The sequence below is a fragment of the Crocodylus porosus genome, unplaced genomic scaffold (genome assembly GCF_001723895.1).
Source record: "Crocodylus porosus isolate Cpor-Errol unplaced genomic scaffold, CroPor_comp1, whole genome shotgun sequence".
NCBI lineage: Eukaryota > Metazoa > Chordata > Crocodylia > Crocodylidae > Crocodylus > Crocodylus porosus.
In genome coordinates, this window is record NW_017728936.1 from 8396303 (window position 1) to 8420996 (window position 24694).

At 40.8% G+C, this 24694-nt stretch overlaps 1 protein-coding gene across 1 annotated transcript in view; it reads right to left on the minus strand.

Annotated features, from left to right (window-relative positions):
* The window catches only part of CUNH11orf63 (chromosome unknown C11orf63 homolog), a 30644-nt gene extending 6170 nt beyond the window's left edge, over window positions 1-24474 (minus strand). The window contains exons 1-5 of the mRNA XM_019547053.1: window positions 24118-24474; window positions 20307-20817; window positions 9589-10277; window positions 8226-8517; window positions 2340-2420 (exon numbers count right to left, since the gene is read on the minus strand). Coding sequence (XP_019402598.1) covers window positions 2340-2420; window positions 8226-8517; window positions 9589-10277; window positions 20307-20817; window positions 24118-24467 — 1923 coding nt within the window. The 5' untranslated portion in view covers window positions 24468-24474. The remainder of the gene's footprint in view (window positions 1-2339; window positions 2421-8225; window positions 8518-9588; window positions 10278-20306; window positions 20818-24117) is intronic.
* Between the last annotated feature and the right edge of the window lie 220 nt (window positions 24475-24694).

Genomic DNA, 24694 nt, shown 5'->3' on the forward strand with positions numbered 1-24694 from the left:
ATCACCTTGCCGGGGTCGTTTGACCCCAGTACTCTTTCCTGCCATGGCAGGGGGTCGGACTCGATGATCTGCTCAGGTCCCTTCCGACCCTCCTAACTATAGAACTATATGGATGAAAAGCTATTTGGTAGCTGAGCACCTTTCTGTCTATTCCACTTTGAGATGCCCAATCCATCTCACTTAGAGTAAGGCTGCAGAAATCACAGTGGCTTTTAAACTGCTCCAGAAGACTTATACATTTAATCATTTTTGCCGCACAATGCCCAGCGGTATTTCTGAGAAGGATGCAGTAAAAATATAAACAGTTTATATAGTAAAATGGGTAGCTGGGCACACAGGATTTGTTCTGTAGCTCTTGAGACGTACATCTGTCAAATTTGCAACTTGTAAACTTTCTGGTAGAGAAAGGGTCAAATAATATTTCATTGCAACACTTTTGACAATCGTCTCCTGTTTGGTGCAGTTATGTCTGATGTTTGCTTAACAGTGTGTAATGTGCATTCAGCTTCTTCCCTATTTAACTTACTCTGTGGTATTTACTTTCATTTTCTGCCTCCCACGTAAAGCCACACTATTTTCTGGCTGAATATGTAGCTTGATCATGTCAAAGTAATGTTTGAACAAGGACAGTGAGGAAAAAAGCAGTACTTGCCTGCAAATGGATATATACCTGTCAAAAAAAAAAACCCAACAAAAAAAACAAACCCCAGCAACAACAACAACCTAGCAGATAGATACTTCTAGGGATGAAAAAATTAGTGAGATGTATCTAAGAAAATTTAAATGAACCTGGAAAAAAAGAGAGATGGATGTCTCATTCTGTTTACAGCGCTTTTCTGGACTGACGCACATTCCCTGTAATCAGCAGAAATCTGGACTAGTAATGCTGATTTCTAAAAACTCTTAGAACCTGTATCAGAAGAAAATATTGTGCCAGTATTTAAGTCACCAATGAGGCAACCTGAGTAATTACAGGCCTGTTAGCTAGACAATGAACCTGGGCAAAGTAATGTAACAGCTGACATAGGTCTTGACTAAGTAAGAATTAAAGGAGGATTATGTAACTAATGCCAATACATTTCCATGGGTTTATATAAAAGAGGTCCCAAACTAATGTTGAATAATTTTGTATGAGATTGCACATTCAACTGATAAAGATAATAGTGATGATCCAATATACTTGGATATCTATAAAGCACTTAGTACCACGCAACCGGTTGACTAAGAAAGTAGAATGATATAAAAATGAGCATGGCACACATTAAATGGATTGAAAACAGCTGGACTGGCCACAGTGATAACTAAGCAGGGCAAGTGATAACTAATTGACCAAGAATGTTTCTAGTGGAGTTCTGAAGGGATTTGTTCTTGGCACTGAGCCATTCAACAGGGTTTTTTAAAATCAAAAACCAGAAATGAAACTTAAAATAATCATTGACAAAGTTTGTGGATAACACAAAGACTTGAGAAGTGGTAAATAATAAAGAGGTCAGGGCACTAATCCTTGACTGGGTGGCAGTTGCAATCAAACACATGTGTTCACTGTGCCCAAAGGTAAGATCATACTTCTGAAACCAGAGTTCAAGCTATTCTTGCAGGACAGACGACAGCCATGAAGCAGTGACTCAAAGCCTTGGAGTCCTACTGGATAATCAGATGAATGTGAATTCAATCATCACATGAATGTGAAATCAGTTTGATGTTTTGGAGAATATCAATTAGGAGCAAAGAGTTTATATTACCCAGTCCAACTACAGCTATTTAACTTGAAGCCCAAATTAAACTGGGCAGTCCTATGGCTGCCATTGTGAAGGAGATCTGAAGAGATGTTTAGAAACTGTCCCTTCTTGTCTTAACATCTGTGACTATCAGTCTCCACACTGTAGATTCATGCAAAACTGGTCTTGAAATATATTATAATTTAGTTTTGCAGTGATTTGACTGTGTTCAACTGCATGTCACAAGCTCTATAGTGCTTGCAGCTAAGAGAGAGTCTGCTTTGGTCTGGGGACCTGGCAAAACCTCCTAACCTAAACGGTAAAGGGGGTTTTAATATATTCTTTTTTTTTCTCAGATGGACTCATGTGCAGACTGGTTAACAGATAGCTGACTATAAAGGTATATTTATTTAAGGCAATACTCTCCTATGGGTGGTTGTGTTCCTAACACTCAGATGGACAATCCCATTTGGAATTTAGTATAGCGCTCGACTCAAAGGCATAACTACGAGGCACTCTTTAATTACTGTATAAACTGTGCTTTCATCCCTGTTGTAACCTACATTGTCTTAATAGGCATGACTGTGACCTGTGAAACAAAAGGGCTTTCTTGATACTTACTTTCTCTTCGGCTGTTACATAGTCAGGTCCAAGGCCTCCAAGCTTCACATCCAGATTCATGAAGACCTTTGGCTTGGAAAGCTTAAAAAAAAGAAGAATCAAATTGATTTCCCTCCAAGTGTCTGCCTTAATACATATAGTTACCTTGACAGGGTAACTGTCCTGAGGAGGTGCATACTACATGTTACATTTCCATGGATAACAGAACAGAAGAAAAACAGGTTTGGCCATTTTAGGAAGAGGATAGAAGGAGAAACTCTTTTAAAATAATGAAACCTAGTGAACTATAAAGTCTTTGTACCCAGTTCAATTCATTAAATATTATAGTACAACATATGATTGTGTATTTTAACACAGTACTGTATTGTTTATGCACATGAGGGGCAGCAATAGGACTGGATGCTCAACCCTATCGCAGTCCTTTCTGGTTTATGATGATTTAGGTAAGTAAACTTGAGGTTTCTCATTCATTTTGATATTCCCCTAGAAGTCTCAATATTATATGGACATTTGCCAGCCATGCAGGTAACAAAGTCGAGGCCTGCCTGTTACTCTTACCTCTCATGAACTAGCTACTGCTAAGAGTTGAATGCATTGTCATTTTAAGCTGTTTATTACATTGATGGAACTACCAAATAGTTCATTTTAGCAACGGCATGGAAAATAACAGCATTTGGTATTTGAGGCCTTCAGTCATTACTTCCAATGGTACCTGCTAAAGGGTCTTGTGCCTCAGCAGGCAATTTTGAGGTGTGGGAGGAGAACTGACAGCGGCCGGGAGCCCGACTCCAGTGAAGTCCTTGTAGTGTTGTTACTGACTTCAGCAGAGTCAGCTTTTTACCCAGAGCAGGCAGGAGAGGGAGAGCTGGAGATGAGGATCGACATACTGATGATAGGAAGGAAAGTTTGGGCAGTCTGAGGTGAAGTCTAATCTCAGCTGACCTAGTGTAAATTGTGAATAATTCAACTGAAATCAATATGGTTATGTCTGCTTTACCTCAAAGCGTCTGGCCCTGTCATTTTGAATTAAAATGTTACCCAGTTACCCAGGCTAGACAATCACCCAGTCAGGGTCGTTTGACCCCAGCACTTTTTCCTGCCCACGGCAGGGGGTCGGACTTAATGATCTGCTTAGGTCCCTTCCGACCCTACCAACTATGAAACGATAATAATTTTGAATTTTGAGAAAAATTCCAACTAAAGCAGAGTAACCGACAACCCAAATCTGTCCAACCGAGTGCATTATTAGTAGAGATTCTCTTAATCATACTAAAATGAGGTGCAAAACACTGTCGAAAAATGACCATACTAAAATGAGGTGCAAAATACTTTCCACTTCAAAATGCAATTTTGGTGGTTCATAGCAATTAGACACTCTAGACCTGGATGGCTAGGCAAATCCCTTCTGCTCCCTTTGACTGGATTTCTACTTCTGTTCTCAAAAAGGCCACAAACAGGAGAGCTCGGTCTAATTAGGCTGACTGTGAATCCAATTCTTTATGCCTAGGTACTGCAAAATCTATTCCCTTTTGCAACTACTACTGCTCTTTAGAACCTCACTTGACTACAGCACAGTGTTATGAGTAGCCTCCATGCTTTTTTTTTTCCTTCTCAAAAATGCAATTTAGTTGAAAATATTCTTTCCTTGGAGGAGAAGGAAATATCTGCACCATAAGGCAGCAAGTTATACAAGTGAAGTGGCTGAAGCAGGGAGAATGGAAGGTCATTGCCAGTATCTAACATTCCAAACATGAATTGGCTTAACTTTTTCATTTATACACTGCTGTACAAAGGATATTTTCTCCATTTTCTAATGGAGATTGGCTTATCCTAACCCAGCTGACAGCCTCTCTTCCTATTGGCACTTGGCTGCAAAGCTTTTAAGGCTGAGAACTTTGTTGCATCCCTTTTCTACAAACAAAAGAAAGCAACTCGCATACATATGTGAACTCTTCAGATAGTTGGGAGACCGGCTGTTTAAAGTGACCACATCTCAAATTCACAGAGGTGAAATTACAATCTGGAAGAGGGAGCGTACTTGCTGATCCCTCGTGGAAAAACTCTTTAGCGGCTGTCAATGCTGGGAACCAGAAGTTCATCTTTAATCTGTTTCTAAACATTCATTATGTTAGTTCCAGAAGAAGGTGCCTTTCTGGTTTGTCTTACGAGGCACTGGCATTCCTGGATCTCTTCACATGTGTTCCAACAAGACTTGGGTAATTTCCATAGCTGGGCCCTACTTAAAAATTTCATCAGTCAGCACTCTTAATGATCCAATATCTGGTCTGTCATCTTCTTTTGAGCTATCTTTAGCAGTCATTTCAACTGTGCGGTAATTACAGGAACACCAAAAGAATTCTGTATGCAGAAGTGTTGTCTTTTTTTTTAAATGTCAAACAATGAACATATTTTATGTTAAACTGCGTCTGCAAACAATTAAGACTCCCATATACTTTGGGATGACACATCTCTTATGCTCCAAGCTCCTTTATGGAACACTTACCCATTTGTTTTTTTCAATGGAAAGTAACAGAAACTACTACACCTGTTCACATAAACAGGTAGCTTCATTATATGACTAATCATGGTCAATTAACTCCTATAATATGTGCAATGATCTGTATTGAATCTGTTTTCAGGGTCTTTTATTTAATGTGAAAAGCTGGGTCAGAATGCGTGACATAAGCAGGACCAAAAGCCTGCAAAATCCCTTCAGTTGTGCAAGTGAGAAAGTTACTGAAAAAAGACAAAAACAATGGTGTGAGCCCAGGGAAACCGAAAAGGAAGAAAAGCTGCTCTGCAGTCACTGTTGTAATCCAGCTAACCCCTCTCAGACTGGCCAAGAAGCAACACACAAACTATCCACTAGGTAAAGCACATGAGTAATTTCTTCAGTTTAGCCTGGCTGCATTCAGACATGGAGCCTTAGGGTTAGGGTTAAGGGAACTCCTTAAACATCTAATTTGTTATGGGTGCAGAGGCAATTTTTATGCCACTCTCTCTCATCACCGTTAAATAATTCTAGGATGAAATTTGGACATGCAGAAGAGACAAAGAATACCTAGTGTTAAAAAAGTGACCCCAACAGTAGACCTGGAATAACGTTTATGCCATTAGCTTTACAAATCCTGTAACTCTGATTTCCTTGGAAACCAAGGGATTTGATCTGACTAGCAAATGGGCATGACAAGGATAATGATTTGCTCTGATTTGAGGCCTGGCTACCTGCTGTCTTATACAATTGGTCCCTTTCTAAATCATCTTACCACTAGGATAATATGAAGGACAAACAGTGCCCCGTGTGTTCTTACAGCTCACCAACTCCTCAAAGCGGATTGGAAAGTTGCTGTGATGAATTGACTCTCTCATGGAAGTACGATCTGAACTTCCATGAGAGAGGCATCCTGGGACGAGATGGTTTTCATCTCTCTTCTAAAGGTAAGAGTCTGTTCTCTAACAGGTTGGCTGATCTCCAAAAGGCTTTAAACTAGGTTCGCTGGGGGACAGGGAAGCAGAGGATAAGGAGAACCTAGGATCAGCAAGCCATAAGCAATGCACTGAATCTGCCCAGGTAAGGGGCCCAATAGATATCAAGACAGGGGGGTACCAAGGGCACCCACTGTGGAGCTTAAATGTCTCTATACCCATGCTACGAGCACGGGGAGCAAGCAGGAGGAACTTGCACTCCTGCTTGCGAGCAACACCTTCAACCTAGTTGGACTAACTGAAACCTGGTGGTACCCTATTCACGATTGGGCAGTAGGCATCGCGGGTTACAGGTTGTACAGATGGGATAGAGTGTGGGGAGAAAAGGAGGGTGTTGCTGTCTATGCTAAGGAACAATATACATCCTCTATAAGCAAGAGGGGATCAGAGGAGGGCCAAACTGAGGTACTGTGGGTCAGGATACAAGAGGGTTGGGGGAAAAGGGACTTGGTAGTGGGCGTCTACTATGGCCTGCCACACCAGGAGGATGAGCTAGACCTGGAAATCTCCAGACAGCTTTCCGAGGCCATACGGTCAAGAGATATGGTTGTCCTGGGTGGCCTAAACTACCTTGATATCTGCTGAGAAGAGCAGTCAGCCAGGTCTGAACGCTCACATAGGTTCTTGACCTGCATACAGGACTTCCACCTAATGCAGGAGGTATACGATCCCACTAGGGGAAACCCCTTGCTGGACTTGGTGTTAGCTACAGGGGTGACCTGGTGGGGAATCCGCAGGTACAAGGTATCCTAGGGGACAGTGACCATCGATTGATTGAATTCACAATCTGGCAAAGAGTGGGTAAACTAAGCAGCAGGGCTGAAGTGCTAGACTTGAGAAAGGCTAACTTCAGTGTGCTCAGGAGATTAGTCAGTGTGGCATTAAAGCTCAAGAGAATTGGCGAAATGCGGGTCGAGGAAGGGTAGTCGTTCCTCAAGGGAGCGATCCTATGGGCGCAGGAGGAGACAATCCCATTGCACATAAAAAGGGGCAAAGGGGCCAAGGCACTCTCTTGGCTGAACATGGAAGTCCAGGAAAGCCTAAGGGCAAAGAAAGGTATATAGGCTGTGGAAACAGGGGGTAGCTACCAAGGAGGAGTATGCCTCCCTGGCTCGCACTTGCAGGGAATCAGTTAGGAAGACCAAAGCAGGATTAGAACTTGGGCTGGCAACAAAAATTAAAGACAACAAAAGCTCCTTCAGATATGTAGGGAGCAAAAGGAAGGTGCAGGGTAATCTAGGACCCCTACAAGACAAACTAGGGCAATTGGTGACAGAGAGGGGGGACAAAGCTGAGCTCTTCAGTGAGTTCTTTGCATCTGTATTCCTAGACACAGACCATGCCAAATCTCTCAATCGGACAATAAATAGATAGACACAGGTGGGACACCAGGCCACCAACTGTTAGCACAGAATTAGTGAAGGGGCGCTTGGAGGGGCTGGACGTGTTCAAATCAGTAGGCCCGGATGAACTTCATGCAAGGGTGCTGAAGGAACTGGCCAGTGTCAGAGCAGAGCTGCTGGCACAGCTGTTTGAGCACTCCTGCATTAGTAGATGCATGATGAACAGGTCCAGGGTGGTGATCCTCCCCCTCTATGTGGCATTGGTAAGGCTGCAGTTGGTACTGCATCCAGTTTTGGGCACCGCACTTCAAGAGGGATGTGGAGAATCTTGAGAGGGTTCAGAGGAGGCCACTTGTATGGTCAGAGGCCTGCAGGCAAGGCCCTACGAGGAGAGACTGAAGGACCTGGATCTCTTCAGCCTTCGCAAGAGAAGGCTGAGATGTGATCTTGTGGCTGCCGATAGCTTCATCAGGGGAGGGCACCAGGGAATAGGAGATGCTCTATTTACCAGGGCACCCTCTGGAGTAACTAGGAACAATGTCCACAGATTGATGGAGAGCAGATTTAGGTTGGACATTAGAAAGAACTTCTTCATGGTAAGGGTTGCCAGAATGTAGAATGGGCTGCCAAGGGAGGTGGTGCTCTCCACTACCCTGGGGTCTTCAAGAGGGGACTGGACAAGCATCTAGCTGGGGTTGTCTGACCCAGAGCTCTCTCCTTCCTGGGGCACGGGGTCAGACTCTATGATCTGCTGAGGTCCCTTCTGACCCTGACATCTATAAATCTATGACTTAATTTTTGGATTATATGGTATGAAACCAAGTTGGCAAAATCAGGTATTAGTAATTATCTTCTTTTTCCATAATAGTTTCTGCAACTGACATTTTTAACCTTGGCCAACTCACTTAACATTTGCAGGTACTGGATCCCCTTCTGTAAAATGAGGACACCCATATTTTAAAATGTTTTTGAATTGTTTAGGTGATAAACACAAATATTGTCAAAGACAGGAATCAGTAATACAAAACTGTTTCTGAACAGATAAGTGTTTTCTTACCCGCCTCTCTACTTTTTCTTTCAGCTGTTTTTGCTTTTCCAGTTGTACCAGATACCCTTCAGAGTTGCTGCGAATCATTTTCACTTGGCTGCCATCACTCCTCTCTGCATTTAGCTCTGAGTCACTTTCTACCCTTGGGATTATGGCTGGAAACATGCCAGGAAGTTGTCTTCCAGCAAGGTGAGCATCTGCCAGTTGAGAGATTTCCTGCTGATGTCTCTCCATGGTCTGGGTAAGTTGTGTGGTGGGAGAAGAGCTTGCCAGTGGATTATGAGCAGATGACTGGAATGGCCTCAAAAGAAAAAAGAGAGAAAGAAATGAAACATCTCCATCGACCTTCTTGTGTAAAGCTTCAGAGGTAGAAGTGAATGTTCCTATTGCAGACTGAACATAATCTCACTTGCATCCACGTATTTTGCAAACAAACTTCATTAAGCCTGAGCTGTTGCACAGAAAACATTTGGCACTGATCCAAAGTTGATTGAAATCATATAAAAGTCATCCATGGAATTTCTGATAGGCTTTGGATCAGGCCTGCTAAATTGGTGAGGTGAGATTTAAGGTTTCTGTTCGTTTCAAGTAGAATTTCCATTCTAAAAGATGCTGGGGCCTTATTGCCCAATGGCTACTGCCACTGGTGGAGCTGCAGTGAGAGGTGATTTTAAGATTATTGGTAGAGACGAGTCTTGTAACGTGAGTTCATTTAGCTGCGTTAGACAACTTGGGGGTTGACATTCTACGGTGGTGTCAGGTAGATTTTCAAATAACCGAGTTATTTTTTGACTCGGTTTAAAGACAATGCAACCAATCATCCTGCAGCTCTTTTACATAGAAATGTTAAGATCAGTGGGTACTTTGTGCATATGAGGAGGCAGAATAGTGAACAGTTAAAAATATCGTGCTAGAAAAGAAGCTGCCCACTGTAAATAACAATAAATGAGTAAATTATACATTAAGAATAAATTAGACTGGTAGATGTGTAACATCTACAATGCTACTATCTCAGATTTTTCCGTGCAGATTTTTTTGACTTTCTCTAATACGATTATTTGGCAGAAGGCAGGGTAGAGCTGCACCTTATAGACTGACTGACTCAGAGATGCATACGCTTTCTCCCCTTTCCTTTTTTCTTTAAATCACTCTTTCTCTTTGATAGCCTGCTCTCTGCATGTCCTCTAATAGCATCTGATGAAGTAAACTTTTGCTCATAAAAGCTTATGCATCCCTGATTCAGTTAGTTTGTAAGGTGCAACTCTACCCTGTCTTCTGACTTCAGATTAACGTGGCTAACAACCTCTCTCTGCTCATGATTACTTGGGCAGATGCCATTGTGCCAGTAACATTTTCCAACCTGCGTCCTTACCAAAAGCTACTGCTCGCGTATGTGTGATGGCTCTTGTCTGCATGCATTTGCTTTCTGTAGCTCTGCTGTGAAACATGACCAGAATCTTGAAGATTAGCATTGTAAGCAGATGAAAAGCTTTGCAGGTGTGTTTGACCTTTGGTATAGCCATTGCTTGGAAGAGGCTCTAAAATGGAATCATTGTATATATGTTCCCGATTATATGGGTTTCCAGGATCATGCTGGTATGCCTTGTTCTCATCACTGATGCGCACCGGAGACGGTTTTAAGCCAGGAGACTGTTTATGCAATGCTAGTTCAAGGGGCTGCTTGGGTGAATTCAGGTTCACAGAGATTTGCTTTTGATTTTGGTTTTGAAAATTTGTACTTGGTTTGGTATTTAAGTGAGTGTCCCAATTTGCTATTGAACTTGACTTAATGGAAGGACTAATTGGACTAAGGAAGGGACTTGCATGTAACCAGTTGTGCAGTGAACCGATCTCATCTTGCTCAAGTTCTAGCACTTCAGAAGAGAGAGCACCTGTAGGAGCAGTTGCAAATTCTGACATATTGCAATGTCTGTGACACTGAGGTCTTGGCTCTGCTGGTCTTCCTGATGGGTGCTGGACATCACTCCTTGGGAAGAATCTCTCCTTAAATCTTTGTTCTGGTTTGGTTTTGTCTGCCTGGTTTTGTTTATTCTGGTGATCCTAAAAAGTGTGGGCAAAGACATTGTGAACTGCATGCATACTAAAGTGTTATCACAAAGACAAAAAGCTTGCATGTTACTTTTCCGGCTATGACACCTTTCATTTAAGGATTTGTCAGCATTCCACATAAACGCAGGCCCCTATATAGGACAGTACTTATGTACATGTTTTGAAGTTTCACTGAATTCAGTGGGACTTGAGAGTGTGCTAGAGGTGAAGCCAGGTACTTATTTGCTCAGGATACCACTTAAGCACATCCTAGGTTTGTTTGAATCTGGTCCTTTAATAGGATGTGCTACTGTATAAGGGCCATGGAGTGTTTGTAAGGAGCACGGTGGGCCAGGGTTGCAGACTGGGATGTGAGCCCAGCCAACTTTGTTTGATTCTCATATCCAATTGGGAAGGAGTAAGTAATGTATATGAAGGGCAAAACTGCAGAATGGAGGTGGAGCCTGGAGGAGACCCAGTAGCAGAGATGCAAGTGCGAAAAGAAAGGCTTCTGAGCCCTGCAAGCTGTTTAAACTAGGGGAATGGCTTTGGTTTTTACTACCTTCCATGATCTTTGTGGCTGAGTTAAGACTCAACAGTTCTCAGGCCCTGCATGGACTAAGTAAGAGAGATGAGGATGGAGTCCTGCTAAAATCATTTCCACATGTGCTTATGGCTAGTTAGTGACCTTTAAGACCAAGACCTAAGTTGGAGTTTACCCATAAACAAAACATTTTTCTATCCCATTGCCAAGGAAAGAGGATCACAGATACCGTTGAAAGTGTTGCACAAATGGATAATACTGCACAGCTGACCAGTAATGACTGCCTCCAATCTTTCTGTGAGACAAATTCTGAATTGAAATGCTAATTGGATGATCTGTTCTTATGCATACATGCCATACACTACAAATGCTTTTTCATGACATGGCACAAACTGAATTTTATTTGAACACTGTGTAAAACCATGTGTAACCATAAAACACTAAGGGCTTTTCATTTCTACTTCTTTATCCTAGTGCTTGCTCACACAGTCAAAAGCCTGGGAGAAACATTTCAATCTTAGAGTTCTCTTTATGCTTTTCAGCCACTTATGGACTATACATCAACTCAGAATAAACAAGATTCATAGATGTGACACTAAATTATTTAGCGGGAAAAAGTTTCTAAATGGAATTAGAGAGGATTAAAGAGAAATAGCTCAGAGGCCTCTAGTAAAAAATGAGTATGAAGGGAATACAAATATCAGCACTGAGCTGTATAGATGTATGAGTGTGTGTGCATACATCTGTACAATGGTGAAGAATCTGCTGACCTGCAGGCAGCTGGGTATCTAGATAGAGAAAGCATATTGCCATTTACTGTAAAATGAACAAACAGACCGTGCTCCCTATATTTGGAAGGACATACCCCTTTGCCTGTGCAAAATCCTACCTATCTGGATGTGCAAGTGGACAGTGGGAGATGCAATGAGTACAACAGCCCCAGTCATTAATTGTCTACATCATCAAAAATATAGTATTAAATTCAGGTTCTGCAACCCATTTTTTAACTGCAAATATCCAGAGGGGTATTCACAGCCTAGATGACAAAAGAGCTCCTTAGAAGGTCTGCTTTTATTAGATGTGTCCAAGGCAGAAGTCAATATAAACAGTTTAAATTGTTTCAAGTGTTAAATCAAGAATTCATGTGCTTCTGAGACCTGCAACATGTCAACTCAGCAGTAAGAAACAATTTAGGAATTTAAGCTCAATGGGATTTCTCTCTTCACCCAAAGCAGCGTACTTGAAATCTGCAGTTTACTTAAGTTTTCTCACCTTCCAATTAAGGCATCAGGTGTAACTCCTTTTGTAGCAAGATATGAGCTCCCTTAAAGGTAATATACAAAGCATTCTCAGTCCATTTAATCTTTGCCAGCACTGAAATCCTCCATTTCGTCCTCCATTCTCTCTAGGGTTCTTTTGTTAGCAACATTTGCAATCACTACATAGCATATGCACTCACAGTAACTGCTTAATGGTAGGTATTAAATCCACATATAAAGCAGAACGTTTTGGCAAAAGCTTTAGCACTGGGGAATCCTGACTCCTGGTGCCAAGATAATAATTTGTTAGCTAGACCTACTCTGTAATAATTAATGTTCGCACATACCAGGCCACCTATGGAAAAGTCCCATAGTCTCAGCAGGAACCAGTGCCAACTGTGACCAGGCCATTGCTTTCCCATTTAGATGGCTCAAGTAACAGTGCTAAATTCTTCCTTCACTAAGAAATTTTAAATCTATAGATCACCTCTTTCCCAAGAAAAACTGCATAAAGGCTGATTTGCTCTCCTACAGAGTGCAGCTTCTAACCTTCAATGAACAGTAGGGAATTCAGTCTGCTTAAGTAAACTCAGCATACTTTTATTAAAATGAAAACAGGTCTGAGATTTTCTGAAAGAAGCATAAATGATTTAAATGGTAAATTATCATTGATTTTAATGAGAATTGGGTATCTAAGTCCCTTAGGCTGCACAATATCCTGTATCAGGCAAGATAGTATCCCTTGCACAGCTTTAATCTTGCCTGGTCAGATGGAGGCAAACCATGCAAAATTATCTTAAAAACAATAGAAAATCTCCGTGTGTTTTAGGGCAGTAAAACTCCATGGCCTTCAGTGGTATTATCCTGGCAAATGGGATTACATTTTAGCTTTTAGATAATGCTGCTTCTCAAACTGTTTTCAGAGCTGGCTGAACAGAGCCGGTGCAGGTACTGATCTGTCTGAGACAAATCAGAAATACAATCCGGTTTCATGGCAAAATTGGTGCCCAGAAAGGCCTCTAGGTTGCTGAGAAAGTTATCGTTGGATTTCTCAGAAATTCCCAAGGAGAGTGCTTATTATCAAACCTAATCCTGGAGTCATTTTCTACTTGTATGTTGAATTGGGAAATGACATGATCGCTCCAGAAATCAGCTGTGCAAATGACTAAGAATTGTTAGCTGGGGTTATCAATGAACATTAATGCTCACCTTACGCTGCAGTTGTTTTTCTGTTCTACGCTGTAACAGTAAAGGTCACGTGTTAAATTAATGGCACCATGTGTCAGGGATGGTCCAGGCACAGACCCAGGAATGAATGGTGATTTGGCAATCCCTGGTTTCCCTCTTAATGCCACAAGAAAGTGGTCTCTACCAATGCTTTCCCCTTTCACCCTTGGAACAAACTTGTTTCTCTTTTACTATGTATTTTCCTTCTTTAGTAGAATATTTTTCTGGTGATAAAGAGAGGCAGGTGCTCTTTTTCTTAGCTATTTCAGTTTGAGACTCTTTCTGCTTCTCTTCTGAACACGATTCATTTCCTATCTGTGTCCAGTCATACGTGTTACTAACTCTGCTCCCTTTACAACCTTACACACTACAACCACACTTTTCCTATATTGAAAGAACAAAGGAACAAATGAGTCTTTAGCCTGCTACATTGTTCACATCTCCTTCCCCACTACAGTACAAGCAGCGAGCTAAAACAGTGACTGACGTTACAGTAAATCGTTTTCCTATTTGTTTTGGTTGGATTCGGCTCACTCGTGTACCTTTCGAGTGCTGGTATCTTCCTGAATAATGAAACGTTACCTCCTGTTCTAATACACCAGGAAGCTTTCCATTATATCAGTTTATAATGCAACTACTTGGTAGGTTTTATATGCTGATCATTTTTAAGAAATTACATAGGCTGACAGATACTAAGGTGCAACTCCCTCCTCCATATTTTAAAACCAAAAAAATTTTTGGTTTTAAAATGCGCCTTACACTCCCCAAAGAACAAGAAATGAAACAATATTACAATTTTAGTTTGCATTCCTTGGTAGCCCATCAAAACCAGCTAGCGCTAGAAGTTTCAGTTTTATGGGTCAGTGGCATTATCAGCTGAGTATTGGCCTAAGGAGATTTGACCCTTTAAGCCCAGGACTCCTAGAGACTTGGCAATAAAGCATGGATTAAATCCATCTCATGCACTGAGTTTCACAGACTATCTATTTTCATAACTACATCTTCTGGCTACCAGCCTAGCTGGAGCATCAGTGGGTAGCCTTATGTTTTTTGGAGTAAATTGTATAATCTCATACATGGGGAAATGCAATGGATTTTGGTGCATGAGTTGTAGAACAAGATGTTTAGATTCTCTGTAGCCCACTCTACTCCTAATTTCCTTGGATATGGTTCTTATATTTTAGCTCTCTAATACTATATAACTACTTTTATGTTTAAAGGGTGTTTTAGTTAACAAAACATACCCCGGCACTGGCAGCCAGGATTCCTAGCAAGTAGTGTGGCCTTGGGCTAATTAATCAACATCTCTGTACCTCAGTTTGTCCATCTGAAAAAAAAGGTTAATAATTCTCACTTATTTTGCAAAGGCTTGACCTGTACCCGATGTATTACTTAATACACTCTGGGTTAGGTATGGATGATTAGTAGTTCTTGGGAAGTGCTTTTGGATTATCAAAAATGAAAAACATTATGAAAAATGTAAAAAAAAAAAAAAAGCAAAAAAAAAGCAGCAAGTCCTATTAAGGAGGAAAAAAATATGAGTTAAAAGTTTAGAGACAGAGAAGCTAATAACTTTATTGCTACCCAGATTCCAGAGAGCACATGCATGTCCCACCCAGAATCTACATCCATGCTTTGAATTGTAGGATGTTCTGACCAGGTCTTTCCTCCATAACTTTAGTGTCAGAAACCTGAAGAAGAAAAAAAACCCACCCGTTCAGGGCTCTGTAAACCAAGGCCCTCCCACTACAGCTAAGGATAGCACATGCAGATGGAACCCTACAAGTTGGGGAGAGAAAAAAAGCAATGTTTTGCACTCCAGGTTCATTGAAGTTTGGCATTATAACATGCATGACTGGACACAAGTGAAAGAAGTGCACAAACAAGCTAGTTGGATAACCATAGTACAGATGTGGATAACATTCCCCATGCATTCAAAGACAGCAGGGAATGGAAGTTGCAGAAAGCATGCAGGACAGACTCCTGTTCCTGGCTGAAGCTGGAAGAGCACCGAGATACCGTCCAGTATATATAAGATATCGTCAGTAGATGCCTCTAACAGCAGGCAGCTAAATGACTGCAAATCACAAGTAATGAGCCACTGTACTGAGACATTCATAGGATGTTAAATGCCATAGCAATGCCTTGAACGCCAATAAAGTCACATGGGCGAGAAAGCATTGCAAACCAGAGCAGTGTTGGTGAGAGAGACTTGGAAGCAGCCACAGCACAGACATAAAAACGCCTAATGTATACAGCCTGGCAGTAATGAGACATGGCCAGTGGCAGCTAACAAACCACTTAGAAGCCAAATCATTGTCTTTGGACCAGAAAGCACAGAACGTAGCCAATGGGTAGAGTAGGCGTATGAAAATTCGCAGCTGAGCAGCTATTCAGGGATGACTGAAGTGACATTTGGCTACTTTTCAAATGTGTCAGTTTTGCTTTGGAAGAACAATTTCATGGAAAATTTAGATTTCCTCAACATTTGATTTCCCAGTGGAAGGCTGTTTTGATGAACGTTTTCTGGCCAGCTCTATCTGCTGTCTCCTGAACGAGCAAAACAAACAGGTAGGATGCAAAGGGGCATGAGGGAGCCGGACTAGCAGGACACTTGGTGCTTGCAAATTGCCCCTGCAGCATGATGCAGGAAATGCACAGTCGGGGGTGGAGGGAAGCCACAGAGAAAACCAAAGCAAAACATAAATCACATTAAAACAAAGGAAGAAACATTTTGAGATGATATAGCCATATGTCTCTTACTCCGTTTACTTCTGCATGTTGTATTCCATGATCCATACGAAAATGGCCATTGCCAAATATTTGGCTACTCGGCCAGTAACACAGTTGTTGCGATGATGACCTGCCTAGCTGCAGTGCTAAGCCATTTGCCTGTGATAGAGCTAACTGGGCACCACTGATGAGTGGGCATGGCTAATTTGGCAGAAGTCAGTGGGAGAAAGTTTTTGTTATCAGGTGAATTACTAACTAGGGAAACCACCTCAGTTAAAGCGGGGGGGAGGTGAGATCCCATACAGGAGATGGGTGTCTAATACATTTGTAAGCCAAGGCCTAAAAGGGCAGATGGGATATCTCAGATGAGTCATGTTCCCCCAAATGGTAATGAAAGATCTGTCAGCAATGAAGTTAATAAATTAAGAAGCCACTGCCTTGGTTCGCTTCAGAAGAGCAGATACAGGCACACAGCTTTTTCACTGGTGAGACATTTTTGGTGGAACCCACTGGCTTACAGTATCAATAATTTACCGGGCAGGTAAAGCATACTTCTACATTATCTCTTTGAAAGAGGAACAGGACACAACCTCTGCCAGCATTTTTTGTGAACTATTCTATTAATACCAATCAAATTGAGAAAATGATCAAATGAAATTGCATTTTGAGCATCATAAGCTGTGTAATGTCTATTCTGTTAAATTGAGGCCCATAATTGCTTCTCTACTGAAAAGATACAACAAAGACAGCAATCATGGCATGTCATTATCCCAGACTAGAAAACCGGCCTTTGCAGTGAGGACTTCAAAGGCTTGTGGTTCTCGAATTGCATTTGGCTGCTATTGTTGAAGCGCAGGCAATCTTGATTAGGTGTTTACACCGAGGTAAGGCGCAGTGCACAGAGAGCCTGAGTGCCTTGGTCTAGAGCCATTAAAAAATTGTACATTATGTTCCTTGCTTTGAAGTAAGGGGTTTGTAGGTAGGAAAGCAACTCGTACTGAGTACAGCTGAGCTAGATTGGGCAGCTACTTCTTTTTGTCAAAGAAACTCATCAATCAGGTTTTTAGAGAATCAGGCAGCACCGCAAAAAAGTTGATGCTTTATAAAATGCTATATGAATTAGTGAGTGCACACATCAACCCACAAGTGCACCTTTGCAAGATGTTTGGGTACACGTAGCTCATTGCCTGTGTTCACAGACTTAATAAGCTGCAAATCCTGCAACAATGTGAAATTAGGACTCTTCAATAACACACACTCACTATCTTATCCCATACAAAGATGGTTTAGTAAAGTTATTTGAAAAGTGCTTTTCTTCATAATACAATACTATTTTATGCACACTACTTCAGTGCCAGCTGTGTGGCTAATGTAATGAAGCTGATGGTGCTTCCTTGATGAAGGGCAGGAAATGAACTGGTTTATAGAGGCACAGTATCTAAGGTATGCGTCTGGGCCTCTAGAGAAGATGTGTGATGCAGCATTTTTTTGTATCCTCATTGTTTTTTGATGTTCCAAGTTAGCTGCTTCAGTTGACAAAACACTTGGCTAATGTGTACTGATGGTTCAATTCAACTTCATAAACCACAGGTCAGATTATTTTTCTTATGTGCAGCAAATGGTTTCCCCAGCTGTTTCATTCTTGAATGGCTGCTTCACGTCAAGCTCAGATGCACCTTGAAGGTTTAGGGGGGCACCATGTCAAACTTGATGACTGTTTGCTACTGTCTAGTCTATGGAATTGTCTTTGCTTTTAGGCTGCTTTGATACAGAGCTTCTTGACCCATGTTCAGTGGCTTTGGACCCCGATACTCCTTTTGTGTAAGATAAATAAATGCAGAGTAAGGCTGCATCTGAAATTTTGTGTACAATTCTGCTTAGCCACCTTCAAAGAAGATCAGTTCAAACTGGAACAGGTGCAGAGAAGGGCTACTAGGATGATCAGGAGAATGGAGAGCTTATCTTACAAGAGGAGACTGAAAGCTTGGCTTGTCGAGCTTAGCAAAACGAAAGATGAGAGGAGACATGATTGCTCTTTATAAATGCTTCAGGGGGCTAAACCTCAGGGAGAAAAAAGGACTACAGGCTAAAGGGCAATAGTGGCACAAGGTTGGCCATGGATAAATTTGGGCTTGTAAGTGGAAGAAGGTTTTTTACCATTAGAGGAATGAAGCCGTGGAACTGCCTCTCAATAGTAGTGGTGACAGAGGCAAAAAAACTTTTTTTTTAAAGGTGCAGGTTGGTCAGCTTAATAAAGGGAAGATAAGAAGTGACTGCCTGTGAGCGGGACACTGGTCTGGACATGGGGTAACCTTCCATTCCCAGGTTTGCTGGGAGCCCAGGGCCTTGCAAGTGCACGTTCTTGTTAGATTGGGGCACAGAGACCACAGTTATATTACATATCCTTTACAAGGCTGAGACGCAGGCACTAACACAAGGCTCACAAAAGTTACTATATGTAAAGTTTCAGAATTCCCTCAAAAGCAAGTACAGTCACATCAACACAAGCTTTAATTAACTTCATTTTATAGCAATGATTTTTACAACCAACTGGATCATGGATGAAAAAAACGAATACTCTTAACACTTGGACAAGCAAGATCTTGTCCACTAATTCACTGATCTTAATACATACAGCAGGTGCCCTCTAGTGTTTGCATTAGATAGATTTTTACAAGGCTAATGAATATCTCGTAAAAGCATTTGTTCTTCTAGGTGTGTTGGAAAATACAGTTATCTACCTGTTCAATAACTTAGAAGTATAATTACATGATTTTCACCTTCCCATTATACTATAGTGAATCAACATCTAGTATAGTATAATGAATATCTTATGGTATAATGAACCAATGTTTTCAAACAAAACCTCATTTTGTCTACTTTTTGAGAGAACTTTGAAACTAGGCCCTTCATTTCAAGGTACTACATCCCAGAGCTTCCATTGACTTGAAATAGAATAGTAAATACTCGGCACCCTTGAAAAATCAAGCTTGGTGTGTCATATTTTTGGAAACACAAAATATAAACTAACTCCCCACCCCACTTATTTTTTTTTTTTTTGGAAAGCCTGTACTAAATGTCACTGATGAACAAATGTGTGGGTACATCCACCCAGACTGTATCTTCACTATATAATTTTTTCTAGATTTTAAACTGCACATCTTTATAATTATTTTTTTTTGATGAAAGCAATTTTGAAGTTGCTCATACCAAACTTTATTCTAAATACTAGCATCATATTTTATTTTTCTTCTAAAAAAATCTGTTATAGATGCTCTGCTGTCAGAAGCATTTGTACTTGCATGATGCAATATTAATGTTTGTTACCAATGATAACAATATGCAACATTTATTATTAAGGCTCATTGTTAATAGATTGATGTAAGCAAAGCTAGTTAAATTCCAGTACAATATAAAAATGAATCATTTAACAAGATGTGATGAACAATTAATTGCACTGGATGGAAAATATCACTATCAAGAAAATTAAGAGTTTAAAAAATATATATGAGGGAGGAGGTGGGGAAAATACCCTATCTAGGTACCTTCCTGCAAAAAGCTGAAATCTTGCACACAGTTCTGAAACCATTCAACAAGAGACAAATTGCCCACTTACATTTGTTACAGCAGTTGACATCCTCTAGTGCATTTACCGGTTTCTGCAACTTGCTTACCAAGAATGACAGCACAGCATTTGCACTTAATGGCCTGTGCCATTGGTAGCTTGATCCCAAGGTATAGGACTTTGGATCTGGCAACCTTCTCAGTGTCTTGGCTGATGTATCTAATTAAATCGATTGGCATTTTCACAAGAAAGTTGCCTGTAAGATCGAGGGGGATAAATCCTAGTCCTCCATGGGACCCCTCTAAGACTCAAATCCTGTCCTGGGCCACATGGATGTGTTTAGAGGAAAACCATTCTGCTTTCTACTTCCATGCTGGACCTGTGACTTACCATGGCTGCCTAGCATTTAGTTGACTGCTATCAGATAAGACTTAGCTTCTGTACAGGGGACATAGTCGTCCCTGGAGAATGCATATGCTACAACTGGAGACCATGACAAGTCTATGCATGGGGATACAAGTAGCACACAACACTTTTCTATAAATGGCAGAGAAGATACTTACAAGAAAACGAATGATCCCTTATGTTGTGAATGACTGGAAATCTATTTAGCCCCCTGTAAAACCATGCGATTTGGTAGAGACTCAAATGATTAGAGGACTATCAGGTCATACCCCATTAGAAGATGTCATGAATCAAGTGCATTTGCCTACCTGCTCATGAAGAATTTCTCCTTGCTTTTTACTATGTAGTTGAAGGTATGAATTGTGCATGTTTGCTGCCAGTCCTAAAGTAAGTTTATTTTTTTCCACAAAGTCTTTTTTTGCACTCCGTTGCTTAACTTGTCCAGATTGAAGAGAGGAAACATCACTGTATGTGCTGGAACTGGTTTTTTGGTGACAATCTACTGTTTTTTTTCCTTCTGTATGTAATCTAAAAGGCTCTCTGCTGATACTAATAATTTGATCATCAGGGCTTAATAATTCTGCATTAATTTCAGGTGATATATTTTGTGGTTCTTCTACCAGCTGATTATTTTCTTTCAAGATTCTGTCTAAGATGCCTTTGGAAGGGAGGTAAGAAAAATCATCAGAGGAGCATTGTGGAGTTTCCTCTGCAGTTTGGCTTGTTCTTTGCACTTCAGACAATTCTCCTCCCTCTTTTATCATCTTCCAGTTAGGATTGTATCTTAGGTGACAATATCTGTCTACAGATTGCTGTTTGCTATAAAACCAAAAAAGAAATATTAACATTTGAAAACGAGCATTTAATCAGAGTTTTGAATAAATTCTGGGGAATTCAGTGTGGAGTTCCAGCCTATGCACACATTTCTGCAGTACTTTCCACATGTGTGCAGTCCCACTGAGCTCTGTGGGTACATCTACATGTGCCATTAAGGCAACATGATAAACACAGGTACAGTTTGCGCCAGAGTTTATCACAGCACCTTAATGGCATGTGTAGATGCTCAAACTGCTGCAGTCCAGGGCACATGTGCAGATGGTGCACTTGGGACCGCAGCAGTTTTAGCTGGGGCGAAGCAGCCCCCAGGCTGTGGAAGACAGTGTTGGACAGGACATTAGTCTACTACGCAGTTCAGCTCACGTGTAGATGCACCTTGCATGTATGTAATTACTTGTGCGACATTTTGCTGGATCAGAAACCAAGCAGCTGCATCAAATTTTTTGAGCTCAGAATCTGGGAAGTCCTTTCTCTTCATATTTAAATGTTAATTAGCACCAAATACTAATTAAGTGTAACACAAACTGATCCAACAATAAAATCTTATCCCAGCATAAATGAACTGCAGTACTTGTAGAAAAGCACCCAAAAAAGCTGTCATGAAAGTGAAACTAGTTGTTTTTTGCAATTTAAGTCAACAGGACTTAATTCATAAAAGGCAAATCATTATATTTGCCATTTATCTTCCACAGGAAAATCTATTTGCTCTCAGAGGTCTTGCTGCCCGGTATAGCTGTCCCTCCAACCTCAAGAGTACTGGGCCCTCAAGAGGGAACAACCTACAGATTTGAAAGTATTTTGTTCATCACCACACAACAGCAAGCTACCTATTCTGGAGGAACTGGAAGACAGACTTTCTAGGTAGGATCCTGGCTAGTGGAGATGAGACTAAGTTGTGTGCCCAGGTTAAGCACACCCTGACCAGAAGACGATTTTTTTTTTTCAAAAAAAAAAGGAGAGAGGAATCCAAATTGCTGCTCAGCAGTTTTTCTGTTATAGGTGACTCTCAAATATGAATTGTGTTAGGGGCAGCTGGCCACAAAGGGTGGCCTTTGCAGAGGAGCATTTAGAGAAGCACCCAACTTCTACTGGCTTTCATGCCGTGGTTATAAGCGTTTTTTTGCCCTGTTGGGCTCTATAAAAACCAGCAACACCACTACCTATACATTAAGCGTTCATTAACACTGTCTCAAGCCAGTACAAAAGCTTCTTTAATATGTAGTGTGACCTAAATAATAAATTATAATAAATACAGTCTGGTTCTATATTGATGCTTTCATTTCAGATAAGTGTCAGTGACCTGGTATCTTGAGTACTTGAGGTTATGGTTAAAATTCCTTACAATTTATACCAGTGAAGTAGCAATAGTGGGGCTTAAAATGTTGTTATTAGTAATAAAAAACCATAAATCATACATAAGAATTCCTAGATGACCATATTACATATTTCTGTGCATATGTTGTTTCAAAAATATTTTGTGGGAAATGATTCAGATAACAGAATATAATTCTCAAGAGCTCTATTGTGTTGAAATGTGTGCATAGCGGCTCGATTGTATTATGTAGTCCAGGTCACCACACTGGAACAAAATGAGTGTGAAGAGCCTCCTTCATCTCTAATCATCTGCAGACAAAAAGTGCACCTCTTATTCCTCTCCCCAGTTCGATATAAAGGTTAGATGGACTCTGCACTCATCAACAAAAGTGTAGAGGATAGACAACAGATGCAGTGTTTCCTCTTCAAATTCCTGGGTTAGTAATGGATGTAGCGAGAGGGGTTTCATATGCATATGCTATGATATTTGCTCCAGTTAATGGACTATATTTGAGTACTTACTGTGATAAGTTCAAACAAAATAAAATCAAATTTCCATTTAATGAAGAGCCTCATATTCAGCATAGTATTCAGTCAAAAAATTACTAAAATTAGAGCATGTTTCTAGTACAATTAACATCCTTTGCACTCACAATAAAATGTTCCATAACTGGCCATTTTGCCTGTTGAGGAGGTGAATAAAAGCATGCTATTAATCGTTTAGCCTTCATTTGTTTGCCATTTTATTCTAAGTAGACAGTTAAATTGAAACTGCACATTATTATTGCTTCAGCTTTAATTTAATCCTTTTAAACACAAGAATTATTCACCAATTTATACAGCATTAAGCCTTTTATGCATATGACAGCAAATTCAATTTTATTTTATGTAGAAAGTTAATGCCGTTTTAAGAGCGTGTGAGGGTGACAAACAGTCGGCCTAGAATTTTTAATTTTTGCGTTTATATAGTTACTGAATAGAACTGCATCTCATCAACCCAACAGGGTTTCACTATCTTTTTTCCTTTTATTTGCTGGAAGCTTTTTCGGGTACAGAGCAGCATTATTTCCTAGGATGTGGCTTCTTTTCACATAGCTTTTCAAGAGCCTACAGAAAGTTGTCACCAACTAGCAGGCTTGGAAAAAAGTGCATAGTGCATTATGCTATGGGCTTTAGGGGCTGTGGCAAAGCTTTTAATTGTCAGTGAGATGCTTTCCATTGACGGAGGAGGTCTGTGGATGAAGCTCACAGAAAGGAAGGGTCTCTATTTTTCCCGGAGCCTGTACCAACAGAAAATGACTCCGTTCTCTGTGTCAGCCCTAGTTGTGCTGTTGCTGTGGGAGAGCACAGGGAAGACTGCTTATTGCCCACATCGCCCTGCCCAGCTGCTCTAGAAGCAACTGAGTGGGCAAATGGCACCCATTTATTTTAGCATAGCTGGACTCAATGTTTCCGTACTTCCTACATGAGTGTAAGAGAAATTCTTCCCCTTCCCCTTTTACGTGTGGCTTTGAAATCCAACCCAAAATCATATCTTTGGTGAACAAAGGATGGCTGCTCTCCTTTTCTAAAGGAGTAAGTTTATATAGTGTGCTACATTTCAAAACACCTCCTGCATTCTTATTCACGCTAATAGCTAGCTCGGTATTTCTTTTAGGGTGCAATTATTATTATTTTTTTTCCTACTCAAATATTAGTGGGTAAACTGGTACAACCCTTTGGGCCAGTGTAGTTTTATGGGTACATAAGCTGGGAGGAGTTAGACTGCTTTAACTATATAAAACTCATGCATTACTCTTTTTTTTTTGTATGTAGATTAGTCCTTGAACTCCTTTACCCCATTCTGCTATATAAAGGCACCATAGGCAGGTCTAAAGCTGTCCAATGTACTGCTCTCTGACTTAAGGAGGCCTAAGCACTAAGATGTCAGGTTTATTCTGTCCATAAACCAAAAACACATTCCTTTACCTTTTGTTATTACTGCTCTTCTGCTTTCCATATTCTTTCCCACGTGAAAGTACTTTGCCATGGTTTGCTGATTCTGGATTATTCACACTTGTGTCTTCCAAGCTATCTTCTTCTAAGCTGTCATTCTCTATCTCATCAGAAGACAGGCCTAATAGTTCTTCATTGTCGGAAATCCGCTTTTGAAGTTCACGCTGATATTCTATCTCCCGCGTCAGGCATTCACAATCGGACTCCTGAGAGTCGTTTAGACTTGGTTGGCAGTTTCCCCCAATTAAAGATGGCCCTTTGAAACCAGTATGACAGAAGTGTGGCTGGAGGAATGTGCTTTGAGCTAAGCCGCTACTATTCATGCTGCAAATATCTAGAAAGGAAATAATGGGAAAATAGGCATCACAGGTGAAGCATTCATGGAACTAGGATGTAAACAACTTGGCCGCTGAAAAAGAAAATGACAGTTAAGTTAAATATCTAGAAGAGCCGTTTATTGCTTAAATCAGTGGTTCTCAAATGATATAGACCTATGGCACCCATCCATAACTTCTGTGACTTGAGTAGCACCCCATTTAAAAAACTAATT